The sequence below is a fragment of the Pseudophryne corroboree genome, chromosome 10, assembly GCF_028390025.1.
Source record: "Pseudophryne corroboree isolate aPseCor3 chromosome 10, aPseCor3.hap2, whole genome shotgun sequence".
NCBI lineage: Eukaryota > Metazoa > Chordata > Amphibia > Anura > Myobatrachidae > Pseudophryne > Pseudophryne corroboree.
Window position 1 is genome coordinate 8,358,462 of NC_086453.1, and position 23,169 is coordinate 8,381,630.

At 48.0% G+C, this 23,169-nt stretch overlaps 1 protein-coding gene across 1 annotated transcript in view; it reads left to right on the top strand.

The window, feature by feature from the left end:
* Positions 1-23,169, top strand: part of LOC134965739 (chloride channel protein ClC-Kb-like) — a 99,917-nt gene that overhangs the window by 48,637 nt on the left and 28,111 nt on the right. The window contains exon 2 of the mRNA XM_063942083.1: positions 17,272-17,427. Coding sequence (XP_063798153.1) covers positions 17,334-17,427 — 94 coding nt within the window. The 5' untranslated portion in view covers positions 17,272-17,333. The remainder of the gene's footprint in view (positions 1-17,271; positions 17,428-23,169) is intronic.

Sequence of the window (23,169 nt, forward strand, 5' to 3'; positions counted from 1 at the left end):
GCACCACAACTGCGACCCCACTTATACACTCACCTACCGCACCCCAACTGTGACCACACTTATGTATACTCATCCTTCCGCACCCCAACTGCGACCCCACTTATATACACTCACCTACCACACCCCAACTGCGACCCCACTTATATACACTTATCCTACCACACCCCAACTGCGACCCCACTTATATACACTCACCTACCACACCCCAACTGCGACCCCACTTATATACACTCACCTACCGCACTCCAACTGCGACCCTACTTATATACACTCACCTACCGCACCCCAACTGTGACCACACTTATATATACTCATCCTACCACACCCCAACTGCGACCCCACTTATACACTCATCCTACCGCACCCCAACTGTGACCCCACTTATACACACTCATCCTACCGCACCACAACTGCGACCCCACTTATATACACTCACCTACCGCACCCCAACTGTGACCCCACTTATATACACTCACCTACCGCACCACAACTGCGACCCCACTTATACACTCACCTACCGCACCCCAACTGTGACCCCACTTATATACACTCACCTACCGCACCCCAACTGTGACCACACTTATATATACTCATCCTACCACACCCCAACTGCAACCCCACTTATACACTCATCCTACCGCACCCCAACTGTGACCCCACTTATACACACTTATCCTACCACACCCCAACTGCGACCCCACTTATATACACTCACCTACCACACCCCAACTGCGACCCCACTTATATACACTCACCTACCGCACCACAACTGTGACCCCACTTATATACACTCACCTACCGCACCCCAACTGTGACCCCACTTATATACACTTACCTACCGCACCCCAACTGTGACCCCACTTATACACACTCATCCTACCACACCCCAATTGTGACCCCACTTATATACACTCACCTACCGCACCACAACTGCGACCCCATTTATATACACTCATCCTACCGCACCCCAACTGTGACCCAACTTATATACACTACACTCATCTACTGCACCCCAACTGCGACCCCACTTATACACTCATTCTTCCGCACCCCAACTGTGACCCCACTTATACACACTCATCCTACCACACCCCAATTGTGACCCCACTTATATACACTCACCTACCGCACCACAACTGTGACCCCACTTATATACACTACACTCATCTACTGCACCCCAACTGCGACCCCACTTATACACTCATCCTACCACACCCCAACTGCGACCCTACTTATATACACTCACCTATCGCACCCCAACTGTGACCACACTTATATATACTCATCCTACCACACCCCAACTGCGACCCCACTTATACACTCATCCTACCGCACCCCAACTGTGACCCCACTTATACACACTCATCCTACCGCACCACAACTGCGACCCCACTTTTATACACTCACCTACCGCACTCCAACTGCGACCCCACTTATATACACTTACCTACCGCACCCCAACTGTGACCACACTTATACACTCATCCTACCACACCCCAACTGCGACCCCACTTATAAACACTCATCCTACCACACCCCAACTGCGACACCACTTATATACACTCATCCTACCGCACCCCAACTGCAACCCCACTTATATACACTCATCTACTGTACCCCAACTGTGACCCCACTTATATATACTCATCCTACCACACCCCAACTGTGACCCCACTTATATACACTCATCCTACCGCACCCCAACTGCGACCCCACTTATATACACTCATCTACCACACCCCAACTGCGATCACTTTATATACACTCACCTACCGCACCACAACTGCTACCCCACTTATATATACTCATCCTACCGCACCCCAACTGCGACCCCACTTATATATACTCATCCTACCGCACCCCAACTGCGACCCCACTAATATACACTCACCTACCGCACCCCATCTGCGACACCACTTATATACACTCATCCTACCGCACCCCAACTGCAACCCCACTTATATACACTCATCCTACCGCACCCCAACTGTGACCCCACTTATATACACTCATCCTACCGCACCCCAACTGCGACCCCACTTATATACACTCATCTACCACACCCCAACTGCGATCACTTTATATACACTCACCTACCGCACCACAACTGCTACCCCACTTATATATACTCATCCTACCGCACCCCAACTGCGACCCCACTTATACACACTCACCTACCGCACCCCAACTGCAACCACACTTATATACACTCACCTACCGCACCCCATCTGCGACACCACTTATATACACTCATCCTACCGCACCCCAACTGCAACCCCACTTATATACACTCATCCTACCGCACCCCAACTGTGACCCCACTTATATACACTCATCTACTGTACCCCAACTGTGACCCCACTTATATACACTCATCCTACCGCACCCCAACTGCGACCACTTTATATACACTCATCCTACCGCACCACAACTGCTACCCCACTTATATATACTCATCCTACCGCACTCCAACTGCGACCCCACTTATACACACTCACCTACCGCACCCCAACTGCAACCACACTTATATACACTCACCTACCGCACCCCAACTGCGACCCCACTTATATACACTCATCTTACCGCACCCCAACTGCGACCCCCTTATATACACTTATCCTACCGCACCCCAACTGCGACCCCACTTATATACACTCACCTACCACACCCCAACTGCGACCCCACTTATATACACTCACCTACCGCACTCCAACTGCGACCCCACTTATATACACTCACCTACCGCACCCCAACTGTGACCACACTTATACACTCATCCTACTGCACCCCAACTGCGACCCCACTTATATACAAACACCTACCGCACCCCAACTGTGACCCCACTTATATACACTCATTCTACTGCACCCCAACTGTGACACCACTTATATATACTCACCTACCGCACCCCAACTGTGACCCCACTTATACGCATTCATCCTACCACACCCCAACTGTGACCCCACTTATATACACTCATCCGATCCTACCGCACCCCAACTGCGTCCCCACTTATATACACTCAATTACCGGACCTCAACTGTGACCCCACTTATATACAGTTATCCTACCGCACACCAAATGCGACCCCACTTATATATATATACTCATCCTACCACACCACAACTGCGACCCCACTTATTAACACTCATCCTCCCACACCCCAACTGCGACACCACTTATATACACTAATCCTACCGCACCCCAACTGCAACCCCACTTATATACACTCATCCTACCGCACCCCAACTGTGACCCCACTTATATACACTCATCTACTGTACCCCAACTGTGACCCCACTTATATACACTCATCTACTGTACCCCAACTGTGACCCCACTTATATACACTCATCTACTGTACCCCAACTGTGACCCCACTTATATACACTCATCTACTGTACCCCAACTGTGACCACACTTATACACTCATCCTACCACATCCCAACTGCGACCCCACTTATATACACTCACCTACCACACCCCAACTGCGACCACTTTATATACACTCACCTAACACACCCCAACTGCAACCACACTTATATATACTCATCCTACCGCACCCCAACTGCGACCCCACTTATATACACTCACCTACCGCACCCCAACTGCGACCCCACTTATATACACTCATCTTATCGCACCCCAACTGCGACCCCCTTATATACACTTACCTACCGCACCACAACTGCGACCCCACTTATATATATACTCATCCTACCGCACCCCAACTGCGACCCCACTTATACACACTCACCTACCGCACCCCAACTGCGACCCCACCTATATACACTCATCTTATCGCACCCCAACTGCGACCCCCTTATATACACTTACCTACCGCACCACAACTGCGGCCCCACTTATATACACTCACCTACCGCACCCCAACTGCAACCACACTTATATATACTCATCCTACCGCACCCTAAATGCGACCCCACTTATATACACTTATCCTACCGCACCCCAACTGCGGCCCCACTTATATACACTCACCAACCGCACCCCAACTGCGGCCCCGCTTATGTACACTCACCTACCGCACCACAACTGCGACCCCCTTATATACACTTATCCTACCGCACGCCAACTGTGACCCCACTTATATACACTCACCTACCGCACCACAACTGCGACCCCACTTATATATATATACTCATCTTACCGCACCCCAACTGCGACCCCACTTATATACACTCATCTTACCGCACCCCAACTGCAACCCCACATATACACATTAATCTTACCGCACCCCAAATGCGACCCCACTTATATACACTTATCCTACCGCACCCCAACTGCGACCCCACTTATATACACTCACCTATCGCACCCCAAATGTGACCCCAGGCCTATATACATTGTGAGGCCCATTTATAAGTGAGTTTCAGCTTTTTAAAACTCATTGCGTATGAAAAAATGGCGCTCCAGCCAATCAGCCCCCATCTGTCATGTGCTTGAAAACTGCTAGAGCGCCGTTTATCATACGCAATGAGTTTTAGGTAGCTGAAACTCATTTATAAATGGGGCCAGTGCCTGATATTCTTATATTACCGGTACAGACGACCGCGCACTCTTGTTCTATACGCTGGATGTGACGCCTGCAGGTGACACCAGAATCGCACTCTGTCCTCTGTAAGGAGCTATCACCGGGCAAAGAGCCTCCATTTAGAGAAGAGTCTGATGACCTGGGGAGCCTGTGTATAAGGCCTGTGTGTAACGGGGCACGCACCGCGGCTTCCAGGGATACATGAAACGTTCTGTAAGGGCAAGGCTGCACTCGCCATGATGCGGGCACGCTGCCACGCCCCACTACCGCTGCGCTTGGTACAGGTTACTATTCCCAGTAGTAGTCCACGTGGATGGTAGAGAATGAAAAAAGGTGTAAAAAAAACTGCAAAACAATCTTCAAAAGTTGTCGACATGTGTTGACCATATGTGTCGATCATTGGCATGTTGACAATTTGAACACGTCGACCTTTTCCAGCATCGACGGTGTCGGCCATGTGGGGTCGACAGAATGACTGTCGACCTAAACATTGTCTACATTGGAACCCGGTAGCTACACCCTTGACTATACCCATATATTATATTTATATGATGTACTATGCCCACCCCTTATATTCTATATATACTCACACCATGGGGCATATACATCAACGCTTATAGAGGGATAAAGTGGACGGAAATAAAGTACCAGCCAATCAGCTCCTAGCTGCCATGTCACAGGCTGTGTTTAAAAAATGACAGTTATGAGCTGATTGGTCAGTACTTTATCTCTCTCCAGGCGTTGATGCATATGCCCCATGCATATATTATATACCACTTTGATGCCTTACCTTCCGCCATAACTACTCTGATATGTACAATACATATAACTGAACCCTGCACTGACGTCTGGGATGAGCGATTGTCTGCCGCCATCTGCTGGCTCAGGTACTGAATTACACTGCAGCCCTGATATTAGTGAGCTGCAGCCTCAGCCCTGAGAGCTCAGAAGTCTGTCTATGATTGGACAGTGACTTATGTCAATCACCGCATAAAGCATTTAGGGGCCCATTTATCAAAAAGATTGTTTGGCTTGTTCCGGTAACCACAAATATTTAGTATCACCCTACTCTCCCGCAAGTTGCAGGAGACTCCCGGTTCTTCAGGTAGTCCCCCGCACCCACCGCAGATTGTCTGGCTCTCCCGCATCTTCCTAGTAAGATTATACTGAGTACGTGTGGCTCCGTGTAGAGGGGGCGGGGCTAAATGACCTAAATCACATAATTTCACCCTGCCCGCGCACTCAGAAATCACGGGGCCCAGTGACGTGACATCAGGGCTGGATTAAGCCTTGGGGGTCCCCGTATCACCAAAGACAGGGGGATGCTTATTAAATTATGCATACCTCCAAACATGTCCCATTCCAGGAGGGACAAAATGCTGTGTACCTGGACGTTCCTCTTAATATATGATTGGCGTCACCTGTGTTGAACTATTTATTTAATTGATGAGAGGTGTTTCAACACAGGCTATTGCAATCATAAATTAGGAAGGAAGTCCAGGTAGAGAGCATGTTGTCCCTCCTGAAATGGGTCATGTTGGGGGATATGGATTGTGTATAATACATTTAAACCAATGGTGTATATTAGTTTTAAACTAATAGTGTAATAATACTTGGGTACCGATTATAGCTCCACCTAATTGAGAGACAACTACTTTATAAACATTTCTTGTAGTGGAACAAAGACAACTTAACCTTAAAATACACATAGAAAAATAAAATAATTTATCTTGTCACATGCAAGAATAGCAACAGCCTCTGTACTACTTACACACTGGGACAGGACTCAGGAGGACTCTCTGTATATGTCTCTATCTCTAGACCCAAATGGTTTAGTCACATAACAGTTTACACAGGACTCAGACACCCAGGCGGGGAGGAGGAGAAGCTGGGATCCCTGTGTCACTTACAGCTCTCTCCACTCTCCTATCTCTCCTCTGGTCAGAAAGATCTGTCTGTAGCTCATGAAACATGATACTCCTGTGTCTCTGCCTGCACTGCATACTGTCCTGCTCACATTGTGGCTGCTGGTTCTGCTGCTGCACAAGAGGGAAAACTAGTGATGTCAGTGTGCTCTGGCTGGGGGGCCCCCTGACAAAAGGGGGCGTGGGGTACAGTATGCCCTGCATCCCCACCTTAATCTGGCAATGCTTGATAGCCTGGCCCCACCCTCCAAAGTGCCCCACAGAGTCTCCTCTCCGGGCTTTTCCCAGAGAGGAGAAAATAAAATTATACGCTACCCCCACCCACAATAGCAGAGTAGACAGCACCCAGCAGCCCAGCACACTACAGCCCAGCATACAGCAGCCCAGCACACTACAGCCCAGCACACTACAGCCCAGCACACTACAGCCCAGCATACAGCTGCCCAGCACACTACAGCCCAGCATACAGCAGCCCAGCACACTACAGCCCAGCATACAGCAGCCCAGCACACTACAGCTCAGCACACTACAGCTCAGCATACAGCAGCCCAGTACACTACAGCCCAGCATACAGCAGCCCAGCACACTACAGCCCAGCATACTGCAGCCCAGCACACTGCAGCCCGGCACACTACAGCCCAGCATACAGCAGCCCAGCACACTACAGCCCAGCATACAGCTGCCCAGCACACTACAGCCCAGCATACAGCAGCCCAGCACACTACAGCCCAGCATACAGCAGCCCAGCACACTACAGCTCAGCACACTACAGCCCAGCATACAGCAGCCCAGCACACTACAGCCCAGCATACAGCAGCCCAGCACACTACAGCCCAGCATACAGCAGCCCAGCACACTACAGCCCAGCATACAGCAGCCCAGCACACTACAGCTCAGCACACTACAGCCCAGCACACTACAGCCCAGCATACAGCAGCCCAGCACACAGCAGCCCAGCACACTACAGCCCAGCACACTACAGCTCAGCACACTACAGCTCAGCACACTACAGCCCAGCACACTACAGCCCAGCATACAGCAGCCCAGCACACTACAGCCCAGCATACAGCAGCCCAGCACACTACAGCCCAGCACACTACAGCCCAGCACACAGCAGCCCAGCACACTACAGCCCAGCATACAGCAGCCCAGCATACAGCAGCCCAGCACACTACAGCCCAACATACAGCAGCCCAGCACACTACAGCCCAGCATACAGCAGCCCACCACACTACAGCCCAGCACACTACAGCCCAGCATACAGCAGCCCAGCACACTACAGCCCAGCACACTACAGCCCAGCATACAGCAGCCCAGTACACTACAGCCCAGCACACTACAGCCCAGCACAGTACAGCCCAGCATACAGCAGCCCAGCACACTACAGCCCAGTACACTACAGCTCAGCATACAGCAGCCCAGCACACTACAGCCCAGCATACAGCAGCCCAGCACACTACAGCCCAGCACACTACAGCCCAGCACACTACAGCCCAGTACACTACAGCTCAGCACACTACAGCTCAGCACACTACAGCCCAGCACACTACAGCCCAGCACACTACAGCTCAGCACACTACAGCCCAGCACACTACAGCCCAGTACACTACAGCTCAGCATACAGCAGCCCAGCACACTACAGCCCAGCATACAGCAGCCCAGCACACTATAGCCCAGCATACAGCAGCCCAGCACACTACAGCTCAGCATACAGCAGCCCAGCACACTACAGCCCAGCATACAGCAGCCCAGCACACTACAGCCCAGCACACTACAGCCCAGCACACTACAGCCCAGCACTCTACAGCCCAGTACACTACAGCCCAGCACACTACAGCTCAACATACAGCAGCCCAGCACACTACAGCCCAGTACACTACAGCTCAGCATACAGCAGCCCAGCACACTACAGCCCAGCATACAGCAGTCCAGCACGCTACAGCCCAGCATACAGCAGCCCAGCACACTACAGCTCAGCATACAGCAGCCCAGCACACTACAGCCCAGCATACAGCAGCCCAGCACACTACAGCCCAGCATACAGCAGCCCACCACACTACAGCCCAGCACACTACAGCCCAGCATACAGCAGCCCAGCACACTACAGCCCAGCATACAGTAGTCCAGTACACTACAGCCCAGCACAGTACAGCCCAGCATACAGCAGCCCAGCACACTACAGCTCAGCATACAGCAGCCCAGCACACTACAGCCCAGCACACTACAGCCCAGCATACAGCAGCCCAGCACACTACAGCCCAGCACACTACAGCCCAGTACACTACAGCTCAGCACACTACAGCTCAGCACACTACAGCTCAGCACACTACAGCCCAGCACACTACAGCCCAGCATACAGCAGCCCAGCACACTACAGCCCAGCACACTACAGCCCAGTACACTACAGCTCAGCATACAGCAGCCCAGCACACTACAGCCCAGCATACAGCAGCCCAGCACACTACAGCCCAGCATACAGCAGCCCAGCACACTACAGCTCAGCATACAGCAGCCCAGCACACTACAGCCCAGCACACTACAGCCCAGCATACAGCAGCCCAGCACACTACAGCCCAGCACACAACAGCCCAGCACTCTACAGCCCAGTACACTACAGCCCAGCACACTACAGCTCAGCATACAGCAGCCCATCACACTACAGCCCAGTACACTACAGCTCAGCATACAGCAGCCCAGCACACTACAGCCCAGCATACAGCAGCCCAGCACACTGCAGCCCAGCACACTACAGCTCAGCATACAGCAGCCCAGCATACTACAGCCCAGCATACATCAGCCCAGCACACTACAGCCCAGCATACAGCAGCCCAGCACACTACAGCCCAGCATACAGCAGCCCAGCATACTACAGCCCAGCACACAGCAGCCTGACACACAGCAGCCCAGCATACAGCAGCCCAGCACACTACAGCCCAGCATACAGCGCCCCAGCACACTACAGCCCAGCACACAGCAGCCTGACACACAGCAGCCCAGCATACAGCAGCCCAGCACACTACAGCCCAGCATACAGCAGCACAGCACACTACAGCCCAGCATACAGCAGCACAGCACACTACAGCCCAGCACACTACAGCCCAGCATACAGCAGCCCAGCATACAGCAGCCCAGCACACTACAGCACAGCATACTACAGCCCAGCACACTACAGCCCAGCACACTGCAGCACAGCATACAGCAGCCCAGCACACAACAGCCCAGCATACAGCACCCCAGCACACTACAACCCAGCACACAGCAGCCCAGCATACAGCAGCCCAGCACACTACAGCCCAGCATACAGCAGCACAGCACACTACAGCCCAGCATACAGCAGCCCAACACACTACAGCCCAGCATACAGCAGCACAGCACACTACAGCCCAGCACACTACAGCCCAGCATACAGCAGCCCAGCATACAGCAGCCCAGCACACTACAGCCCAGCATACTACAGCCCAGCACACTACAGCCCAGCACACTGCAGCACAGCATACAGCAGCCCAGCACACAGCAGCCCAGCATACAGCACCCCAGCACACTACAACCCAGCACACAGCAGCCCAGCATACAGCAGCCCAGCACACTACAGCCCAGCATACAGCAGCCCAGCACACTACAGCCCAGCATACAGCAGCCCAGCACACTACAGCCCAGCATACAGCAGCACAGCACACTACAGCCCAGCACACTACAGCCCAGCACACTACAGCCCAGCATACTACAGCCCAGCATACAGCAGCCCAGCACACTACAGCCCAGCACACTACAGCCCAGCACACTGCAGCACAGCATACAGCAGCCCAGCACACAGCAGCCCAGCATACAGCAGCTTGTGGGCCGAGGAGAAGAGCTGCTGCTATACCTTCATCCCCGCCTGCAACTACAACCCCATAGGTTTCTGTCAGATTTACTAAGATCTAGAGTTCTTCTAAAGACCATCTTTAGCCTGTGGGCTACATATCTCAAGAATTTGCCAGGAGAGATTTCCGGAGTTATGGCCGCTACTCATATGTGGCTAGCACTACTGCACATGCGCAGGAATCCCGGCGCCCCTGTCCCTGCCATTTCCACTTCATAGATCTCCTCGATGTATCCGCATCCTGCAATGCAATCTAGTGTGCTAACATTGCACCCAGATCGCATTGTAAATGCAACGATTGATAAATGGTCCATTTAGTCACCTGTACGTCACCTGTACCAGTATGCTGTATTTAACCTGTAGTAGCAATCACCTATACTTCACCTGCACAAGTCACCTGTACTACACCTGTACCAGTCACCTGTACTTCACTTACACCAGTCACCTGTACTGTACCTTTACCAGTCACCTGTACTTCACTTACACCAGTCACCTGTACTGTACCTGTACCAGTCACCTGTACTTCACTTACACCAGTCACCTGTACTGTACCTTTACCAGTCACCTGTACTTCACTTACACCAGTCACCTGTACTGTACCTGTACCAGTCACCTGTACTTCACTTACACCAGTCACCTGTACTGTACCTTTACCAGTCACCTGTACTTCACTTACACCAGTCACCTGTACTGTACCTGTACCAGTCACCTGTACTTCACTTACACCAGTCACCTGTACTGTACCTTTACCAGTCACCTGTACTTCACTTACACCAGTCACCTGTACTACACCTGTACCAGTCACCTGTACTTCACTTACACCAGTCACCTGTACTACACCTGTACCAGTCACCTGTACTTCACTTACACCAGTCACCTGTACTGCACCTGTACCAGTCACCCGTACTTCACTTACACCAGTCACCTGTACTGTACCTTTACCAGTCACCTATACTTCACTTACACCAGTCACCTGTACTGTACCTTTACCAGTCACCTGTACTTCACTTACACCAGTCACCTGTACTGCATCTGTACTACACTTGTATCTGTGACCTGTACTTTACCTGTGCCCATCACCATTACTACACATGTACCTGTCACCTATACTTCATCTGTACTTCACCTGTACCAGTATCCTGTATTTAGCCTGTAGTAGCAATCACCTATACTTCACCTGCACAAGTCACCTGTACTACACCTGTACCAGTCACCCGTACTTCACTTACACCAGTCACCTGTACTGTACCTTTACCAGTCACCTGTACTTCACTTACACCAGTCACCTGTACTGTACCTTTACCAGTCACCTGTACTTCACTTACACCAGTCACCTGTACTGTACCTGTACCAGTCACCTGTACTTCACTTACACCAGTCACCTGTACTGTACCTTTACCAGTCACCTGTACTTCACTAACACCAGTCACCTGTACTGTACCTTTACCAGTCACCTGTACTTCACTTACACCAGTCACCTGTACTGTACCTGTACCAGTCACCTGTACTTCACTTACACCAGTCACCTGTACTGCACCTGTACCAGTCACCTGTACTTCACTTACACCAGTCACCTGTACTGTACCTTTACCAGTCACCTGTACTTCACTTACACCAGTCACCTGTACTGTACCTTTACCAGTCACCTGTACTTCACTTACACCAGTCACCTGTACTGCATATGTACTACACCTGTATCTGTGACCTGTACATTACCTGCGCCCATCACCATTACTACACATGTACCTGTCACCTATACTTCATCTGTACTTTACCTGTACTTCACCTGTACCAGTTTCCTGTATTTAGCCTGTAGTAGCAATCACCTATACTTCACCTGCACAAGTCACCTGTACTGTACCTGTACCAGTCACATGTAGCAATTATCTGTACTTTACCTGTACCAGTCACCTGTACTTCACTTACACCAGTCACCTGTACTGTACTGTACCAGTACTCTGTACTTCACCTGTACCCGTCACCATTACTTCACCTGCACTACATACAGTATGTACCAGTCACCTAAAAATCACCTGTACTAACCTCTACCATTAACCTGTAAATCACCTGTACTCACCTGTACCAGTAACCTGTAAATCACCTGTACTCACCTGTACCAGCAACCTGTAAATCACCTGTACTCACCTGTACCAGCAACCTGTAAATCACCTGTACTCACCTGTACCAGTAACATGTAAATCACCTGCACTCACCTGTACCAGTAAATCACCTGTACTCACCTGTACCAGTAACCTGTAAATCACCTGTACTCACCTGTACCAGTAACCTGTAAATCACCTGTACTTCACCTGTACCAGTAACCTATAAATCATCTGTACTTCACCTGTACCAGTAACATATAAATCACCTGCACTCACCTGTACCAGTAACCTGTAAATCACCCGTACTCACCTGTACCTGTACCAGCAACCTGTAAATCACCTGTACCAGTAACCTGTAAATCACCTGTACTTCACCTGTACCAGTAACCTATAAATCACCTGTACTTCACCTGTACCAGTAACCTGTAAATCACCCGTACTCACCTGTACCTGTACCAGCACCCTGTAAATCACCTGTACTCACTTGTACCAGTAACCTGTAAATCACCTGTACTTCACCTGTACCAGTAACCTGTAAATCACCCGTACTCACCTGTACCAGCACCCTGTAAATCACCTGTACTCACTTGTACCAGTAACCTGTAAATCACCTGTACTTCACCTGTACCAGCAACCTGTAAATCACCTGTACTTCACCTGTACCAGTAACCTAGAAATCACCTGTACTTCACCTGTACCAGTAACCTAGAAATCACCTGTACTTCACCTGTACCAGTGACCTGTAAATCACCTGTACTCACCTGTGCCAGTAACCTATAAATCACCTGTACTTCACCTGTACCAGTAACCTATAAATCGCCTGTACTCACTTGTACCAGTAACCTATAAATCACCTGTACTTCACCTGTTCCAGTAACCTATAAAATCACCTATACTCACTTGTACCAGTAACCTGTAAATCACCTGTACTTCACCTGTACCAGTAACCTATAAAATCACCTATACTCACTTGTACCAGTAACCTGTAAATCACCTGTACTTCACCTGTACCAGTAACCTGTAAATCACCTGTACTCACCTGTACAAGTAACCTATAAATCACCTGTACTTCACCTGTACCAGTAACCTGTAAATCACCTGTACTCACCTGTACCAGTAACCTATAAATCACCTGTACTTCACCTGTACCAGTCACCTGTAAATCACCTGTACTCACCTGTACCAGTAACCTGTAAATCACCTGTACTCACCTGTACCGGTAACCTGTAAATCACCTGTACTCACCTGTACCAGCAACCTGTAAATCACCTGTACTCACTTGTACCAGTAACCTGTAAATCACCTGTACTTCACCTGTACCAGTAACCTGTAAATCACCTGTACTCACCTGTACCAGCAACCTGTAAATCACCTGTACTTACTTGTACCAGTAACCTGTAAATCACCTGTACTTCACCTGTACCAGTAACCTGTAAATCACCTGTACTCACCTGTACCAGTAACCTGTAAATCACACATACTCACTTGTACTAGTAACCTGTAAATCACCTGTACTTCACCTGTACCAGTAACATATAAATCACGTGTACCTCACCTGTACCAGTCACCTGTAAATCACCTGTAAATCACCTGTACTTCACCTGTACCAGTAACATATAAATCACGTGTACCTCACCTGTACCAGTCACCTGTAAATCACCTGTACTTCACCTGTTCCAGTAACATATAAATCACGTGTACCTCACCTGTACCAGTAACCTATAATTCACCTGTACCAGTAACATATAAATCACCTGTACTTCACCAGTACCAGTAACCTGTAAATCACCTGTACTCACCTGTACCAGTCACCTGTAAATCACCTGTACCAGCAACATATAAATCACCTTTACTTCACCTGTACCAGTAACCTGTAAATCACCTGTACTCACCTGTACCAGTAACCTGTAAATCACACGTAGTCACTTGTACTAGTAACCTGTAAATCACCTGTACTTCACCTGTACCAGTAACATATAAATCACGTGTACCTCACCTGTACCAGTCACCTGTAAATCACCTGTACTTCACCTGTACCAGTAACATATAAATCACGTGTACCTCACCTGTACCAGTCACCTGTAAATCACCTGTACTTCACCTGTACCAGTAACATATAAATCACGTGTACCTCACCTGTACCAGTAACCTATAATTCACCTGTACCAGTAACATATAAATCACCTGTACTTCACCAGTACCAGTAACCTGTAAATCACCTGTACTCACCTGTACCAGTCACCTGTAAATCACCTGTACTCACTTGTACCAGTAACCTGTAAATCACCTGTACTTCACCTGTACCAGTAACCTGTAAATCACCTGTACTCACCTGTACCAGTCACCTGTAAATCACCTGTACTCACTTGTACCAGTAACCTGTAAATCACCTGTACTTCACCTGTACCAGTAACCTGTAAATCACCTGTACTTCACCTGTACCAGTAACCTGTAAATCACCTGTACTCACCTGTACCAGTAACCTGTAAATCACACGTACTCACTTGTACTAGTAACCTGTAAATCACCTGTACTTCACATGTACCAGTAACATATAAATCACGTGTACCTCACCTGTACCAGTCATCTGTAAATCACCTGTACTTCACCTGTACCAGTAACATATAAATCACGTGTACCTCACCTGTACCAGTCACCTGTAAATCACCTGTACTTCACCTGTACCAGTAACATATAAATCACGTGTACCTCACCTGTACCAGTAACCTATAATTCACCTGTACCAGTAACATATAAATCACCTGTACTTCACCAGTACCAGTAACCTGTAAATCACCTGTACTCACCTGTACCAGTCACCTGTAAATCACCTGTACTCACCTGTACCAGCAACATATAAATCACCTGTACTTCACCTGTACCAGTAACCTGTAAATCACCTGTACTCACCTGTACCAGTAACATATAAATCACCTGTACTTCACCTGTACCAGTAACCTGTAAATCACCTGTACTCACCTGTACCAGTAACATATAAATCACCTGTACTTCACCTGTACCAGTAACCTGTAAATCACCTGTACTCACCTGTATCAGTCACCTGTAAATCACCTGTACTTCACCTGTACCAGTAACATGTAAATCACCTGTACTTCACCTGTACCAGTAAAATATAAATCACGTGTACCTCACCTGTACCAGTCACCTGTAAATCACCTGTACTCACCTGTACCAGTCACCTGTAAATCACCTGTACTTCACCTGTACCAGTAACATATAAATCACCTGTACTTCACCTGTACCAGTAACCTATAAAATCACCTATACTCACTTGTACCAGTAACCTGTAAATCACCTGTACTTCACCTGTTCCAGTAACCTATAAAATCACCTATACTCACTTGTACCAGTAACCTGTAAATCACCTGCACTTCATCTGTTCCAGTAACCTATAAAATCACCTATACTCACTTGTACCAGTAACCTGTAAATCACCTGTACTTCACCTGTACCAGTAACCTATAAAATCACCTATACTCACTTGTACCAGTAACCTATAAATCACCTGTACTCACCTGTACCAGTAACATATAAATCACCTGTACTTCACCTGTACCAGTAACCTATAAAATAACCTATACTCACTTGTACCAGTAACCTGTAAATCACCTGTACTTCACCTGTACCAGTAACCTATAAAATCACCTATACTCACTTGTACCAGTAACCTGTAAATCACCTGTACTTCACCTGTACCAGTAACCTATAAAATCACCTATACTCACTTGTACCAGTAACCTATAAATCACCTGTACTTTACCTGTTCCAGTAACCTATAAAATCACCTATACTCACTTGTACCAGTAACCTGTAAATCACCTGTACTTCACCTGTACCAGTAACCTATAAAATCACCTATACTCACTTGTACCAGTAACCTGTAAATCACCTGTACTTCACCTGTACCAGTAACATATAAATCACCTGTACTTCACCTGTACCAGTAACCTATAATTCACCTGTACTTCACCTGTACCAGTAACATATAAATCACCTGTACTTCACCTGTACCAGTAACATATAAATCACCTGTACTTCACCTGTACCAGTAACCTATAATTCACCTGTACTCACCTGTACCAGTAACCTGTAAATCACCTGTACTCACCTGTACCAGTCACCTGTAAATCACCTGTACTTCACCTGTACCAGTAACATATAAATCACCTGTACTTCACCTGTACCAGTAACCTGTAAATCACCTGTACTCACCTGTACCAGTAACCTATAAATCACCTGTACTTCACCTGTACCAGTAACCTGTAAATCACCTGTACTGCACCTCTACCAGTAACATATAAATCACCTGTACTCACCTGTACCAGCAACATGTAAATCACCTGTACTCACCTGTAAATCACCTGTACTTCACCTGTACAAGTAACCTGTAAATCACCCGTACTCACCTGTACCAGTAACCTGTAAATCACCTGTACTTCACCTGTACAAGTAACATATAAATCACCTGTACTCACCTGTACCAGCAACCTGTAAATCACCTGTACTTCACCTGTACAAGTAACATATAAATCACCTGCACCTGTACAAGTATCCCGCACTTCACCAGTACTACACCTGAACCAGTCACCTGTAAATCACCTGTACCTGTACAAATATCCCGCACTTCACCAGTACTACACCTGTACCAGTAATGATAGAAGACTGTGTGGAAATGTCAAGTGTAAGTCTGTACCCCGCAGAGGTTCAGTGAAACCTACATTGTATATATACACAGTGGGTAAAGCAACATTATTCCAGCGACTCTTATGTACTATACTGATGTCACTGCTTTGTCTTCCCATATATCAGGTCTCTGTGCTATCCATATAATACATAGTGGCCCTGGGATACCCCTCACTGGAGCCAGCATTATGGATGCACCTGGGACTGAGCAAGGAGAGGAGAGAACACTGGTGCGGAAAGATGTTTTCAGACCATGGCCCAAAACACGTCGGGTGGTGAAAGGTGGGTATGCTCATATGGGCACTCTATGCTGACCTGTGATGCTGTATACTGACTAGTGATGACCTGGTGCCCTCTGTACTTCTCTGTGATGCCGTATACTGACCAGTGATGACCTGGTGCCCTCTGTACTTCTCTGTGATGCCATATACTGACCAGTGATGACCTGGTGCCCTCTGTACTTCTCTGTGCGGCCATATACTGACTAGTGATGACCTGGTGCCCTCTGTACTTCTCTGTGATGCCATATACTGACTAGTGATGACCTAGTGCCCTCTGTACTTCTCTGTGATGCCATATACTGACTAGTGATGTCCTGGTGCCCTCTGTACTTCTCTGTGATGCAGTATACTGACTAGTGATGACCTGGTGTCCTCTGTACTTCTCTGTGATACCATATGCTGACTAGTGATGACCTGGTTTCCTCTGTACTTCTTTGTGATACCATATACTGACTAGTGATGTCCTGGTGCCCTCTGTACTTCTCTGTGATGCCGTATACTGACTAGTGATGACCTGGTGTCCTCTGTACTTCTCTGTGATACCATATGCTGACTAGTGATGACCTGGTTTCCTCTGTACTTCTCTGTGATGCCGTATACTGACTAGTGATGTCCTGGTGTCCTCTGTACTTCTCTGTGATGCCGTATACTGACTAGTGATGACCTGGTTTCCTCTGTACTTCTCTGTGATACCATATACTGACTAGTGATGTCCTGGTGTCCTCTGTACTTCTCTGTGATACCATATACTGACTAGTGATGTCCTGGTGTCCTCTGTACTTCTCTGTGATACCATATACTGACTAGTGATGTCCTGGTGTCCTCTGTACTTCTCTGTGATACCATATACTGACTAGTGATGTCCTGGTGTCCTCTGTACTTCTCTGTGATGCCATATACTGACTAGTAATGACCTGGTGCCCTCTGTACTTCTCTGTTATGCCATATACTGACTAGTGATGACCTGGTGTACTCTGTACTTCTCTGTGATGCCATATACTGACTAGTGATGACCTGGTGCCCTCTGTACTTTTCTGTGATGCCATATACTAACTAGTGATGACCTGGTGCCCTCTGTACTTCTCTGTGATGCCATATACTGACTAGTGATGACCTGGTGCCCTCTGTACTTTTCTGTGATGCCATATACTAACTAGTGATGACCTGGTGCCCTCTGTACTTCTCTGTGATGCCATATACTGACTAGTGATGACCTGGTGCCCTCTGTACTTCTCTGTGATGCCATATACTGACCAGTGATGACCTGGTGACCACTGTACTTCTCTGTGAGGCCATATACTGACTAGTGATGACATTGTGTCCTCTGTACTTCTCTGTGATACCATATACTGACTAGTGATGACCTGGTGCCCTCTGTACTTCTCTGTGATGCCATATACTGACTAGTGATGAACTGGTGCCCTCTGTACTTCTCTGTGATGCCATATACTGACTAGTGATGACCTGGTGCCCTCTGTACTTCTCTTGCCGTATACTGACCAGTGATGACCTGGTGCCCTCTGTACTTCTCTGTGATGCCATATACTGACCAGTGATGACCTGGTGCCCTCTGTACTTCTCTGTGATATCATATACTGACTAGTGATGACCTGGTGCCCTCTGTACTTCTCTGTGATACCGTATACTGACTAGTGATGATCTGGTGCCCTCTGTCCTTCTCTGTGATACCGTATACTGACTAGTGATGATCTGGTGACCACTGTACTTCTCTGTGATGCCATATTCTGACTAGTGATGACCTGGTGCCCTCTGTACTTCTCTGTGATGCCGTATACTGACCAGTGATGACCTGGTGCCCTCTGTACTTCTCTGTGATACCGTATACTGACTAGTGATGATCTGGTGTACTCTGTACTTCTCTGTGATGCCATATACTAATGATGACCTGGTGCCCTCTGTACTTCTCTATGATACCGTATACTGACTAGTGATGATCTGGTGCCCTCTGTCCTTCTCTGTGAAGCCATATACTGACCAGTGATTACCTGGTTCCCTCCGTGCTTCTCTGTGATGCCATATTCTGACTAGTGATGACCTGGTGCCCTCTGTACTTCTCTGTGATGCCTTATACTGACCAGTGATGACCTGGTGCCCTCTGTACTTCTCTGTGATACCGTATACTGACTAGTGATTACCTGGTGTCCTCTGTACTTCTCTGTGATGCCATATACTGACTAGTGATGACCTGGTGCCCTCTGTACTTCTCTGTGAGGCCATATACTGACTAGTGATGACCTGGTGCCCTCTGTACTTCTCTGTGATGCCATATACTGACTAGTGATGACCTGGTGCCCTCTGTACTTCTCTGTGATACCAGATACTGACTAGTGATGACCTGGTGCCCTCTGTACTTCTCTGTGATACCATATACTGACCAGTGATGATCTGGTGTCCTCTGTACTTCTCTGTGATACCATATACTGACTAGTGATGATCTGGTGCCCTCTGTACTTCTCTGTGATACCAGATACTGACTAGTGATGACCTGGTGCCCTCTGTATTTCTCTGTGATACCATATACTGACCAGTGATGTCCTGGTGTCCTCTATACTTCTCTGTGATACCATATACTGACCAGTGATGATCTGGTGTCCTCTGTACTTCTCTGTGATACCGTATACTGACTAGTGATGATCTGGTGTCCTCTGTACTTCTCTGTGATGCCATATACTAATGATGACCTGGTGTCCTCTGTACTTCTGTGTGATACTGTATACTGACTAGTGATGACCTGGTGCCCTCTGTACTTCTGTGTGATACCATATACTGACTAGTGATGACCTGGTGTCCTCTGTACTTCTCTGTGATGCCATATACTGACTAGTGATGACCTGGTGCCCTCTGTACTTCACTGTGATGCCATATACTGACCAGTGATGACCTGGTGACCACTGCACTTCTCTGTGAGGCCATATACTGACTAGTGATGACCTTGTGTCCTCTGTACTTCTCTGTGATACCATATACTGACTAGTGATGACCTGGTGCCCTCTGTACTTCTCTGTGATACCGTATACTGACTAGTGATGACCTGGTGTCCTCTGTACTTCTCTGTGATACCATATACTGACCAGTGATGACCTGGTGACCACTGTACTTCTCTGTGAGGCCATATACTGACTAGTGATGACCTTGTGTCCTCTGTATTTCTCTGTGATACAGTATACTGACTAGTGATGACCTGGTGCCCTCTGTACTTCTCTGTGATACCATATACTGACTAGTGATGGCCTGGTGTCCTCTGTACTTCTCTGTGATGCCATATACTGACTAGTGATGAACTGGTGCCCTCTGTACTTCTCTGTGATGCCGTATACTGACTAGTGATGACCTGGTGCCCTCTGTACTTCTCATGCCGTATACTGACCAGTGATGACCTGGTGCCCTCTATACTTCTCTGTGATGCCATATACTGACTAGTGATGATCTGGTGCCCTCTGTACTTCTCTGTGATGCCGTATACTGACCAGTAATGACCTGGTGCCCTCTGTACTTCTCTGTGATGCCATATTCTGACTAGTGATGATCTGGTGTACTCTGTACTTCTCTGTGATGCCATATACTAATTATGACCTGGTGCCCTCTGTACTTCTTTGTGATACCATATACTGACCACTGATGACCTGGTGTCCTCTGTACTTCTCTGTGATACCGTATACTGACTAGTGATGACCTGGTGTCCTCTGTACTTCTCTGTGATGCCATATACTGACTAGTGATGACCTGGTGTCCTCTGTACTTCTCTGTGATGCCATATACTGACTAGTGATGACCTGGTGCCCTCTGTACTTCTCTGTGATGCCATATACTGACTAGTGATGACCTGGTGTCCTCTGTACTTCTCTGTGATACCGTATACTGATTAGTAATGATCTGGTGTACTCTGTCCTTCTCTGTGATACCATATACTGACTAGTGATGACCTGGTGCCCTCTGTACTTCTCTGTGATGCCATATACTAATGATGACCTGGTGTCCTCTGTACTTCTGTGTGATACCGTATACTGACTAGTGATGATCTGGTGCCCTCTGTACTTCTGTGTGATACCATATACTGACTAGTGATGACCTGGTGTCCTCTGTACTTCTGTGTCATACCGTATACTGACTAGTGATGACCTGGTGCCCTCTGTACTTCTCTGTGATACCGTATACTGACCAGTGATGACCTGGTGCCCTCTGTTCTTCTGTGTGATACCATATACTGACTAGTGATGACCTGGTGTCCTCTGTACTTCTCTGTGATACCATATACTGAGTAGTGATGTCCTGGTGTCCTCTGTACTTCTCTGTGATACCGTATACTGACTAGTGATGACCTGGTGCCCTCTGTACTTTTCTGTGATACCATATACTGAGTAGTGATGTCCTGGTGTCCTCTGTACTTCTCTGTGATACCGTATACTGACTAGTGATGACCTGGTGCCCTCTGTACTTCTCTGTGATACCATATACTGACTAGTGATGACCTGGTGTCCTCTGTACTTCTCTGTGATACCATATACTGACCAGTGATGACCTGGTGTCCTCTGTACTTCTGTGTGATACCGTATACTGACTAGTGATGTCCTGGTGTCCTCTGTACTTCTCTGTGATACCATATACTGACTAGTGATGACCTGGTGTCCTCTGTACTTCTCTGTGATACCGTATACTGACTAGTGATGACCTGGTGCCCTCTGTACTTCTCTGTGATGCCGTATACTGACTAGTGATGATCTGGTGTCCTCTGTACTTCTCTGTGATACCATATACTGACTAGTGATGATCTGGTGTCCTCTGTACTGATGACCTGGTGCCCTCTGTACTTCTCTGTTATGCCATATACTGACTAGTGATGACCTGGTGTCCTCTGTACTTCTCTGTGATACCGTATACTGACTAGTGATGAACTGGTGCCCTCTGTACTTCTCTGTGATACCGTATACTGACTAGTAATGAACTGGTGCCCTCTGTACTTCTTTGTGATGCCGTATACTGACTAGTGATGATCTGCTTCCCCCTGTACTTCTCTGTGATGCCATATACTGACTAGTGATGACCTGGTACCCTCTGTACTTCTCTGTGATACCATATACTGACCAGTGATGACCTGGTGCCCCCTGTACTTCTCTGTGATACCGTAAACTGACTAGTGATGACCTGGTGCCCTCTGTCCTTCTCTTTGAAGCCATATACTGACCAGTGATTACCTGGTTCCCTCCGTGCTTCTCTGTGATGCCATATTCTGACTACTGATGACCTGGTGCCCTCTGTACTTCTCTGTGATGCCATATACTGACTAGTGATGACCTGGTGTCCTCTGTACTTCTCTGTGATACCATATACTGACTAGTGATGACCTGGTGCCCTCTGTCCTACTCTGTGAAGCCATATACTGACCAGTGATTACCTGGTTCCCTCCGTGCTTCTCTGTGATGCCATATTCTGACTAGTGATGACCTGGTGCCCTCTGTACTTCTCTGTGATACCATATACTGACTAGTGATGACCTGGTGCCCTCTGTACTTCTCTGTGATGCCATGTTCTTGCTTGCGATGATCTAGTACATCATCTGACGGGTAGCATTAGCACTGGGCTGTACATGGTCGGGTGTGTGCATTTTTGGTAATGGTCAGCACTGTCTACAGAGAGGTGATTGGGGGATATGTAAGTTAAGTTTGGTCTGTGGGGTGGTGAGAGCAGGGCTCTCCTGTAAGACGGACACTGACAGGTTCCTCAC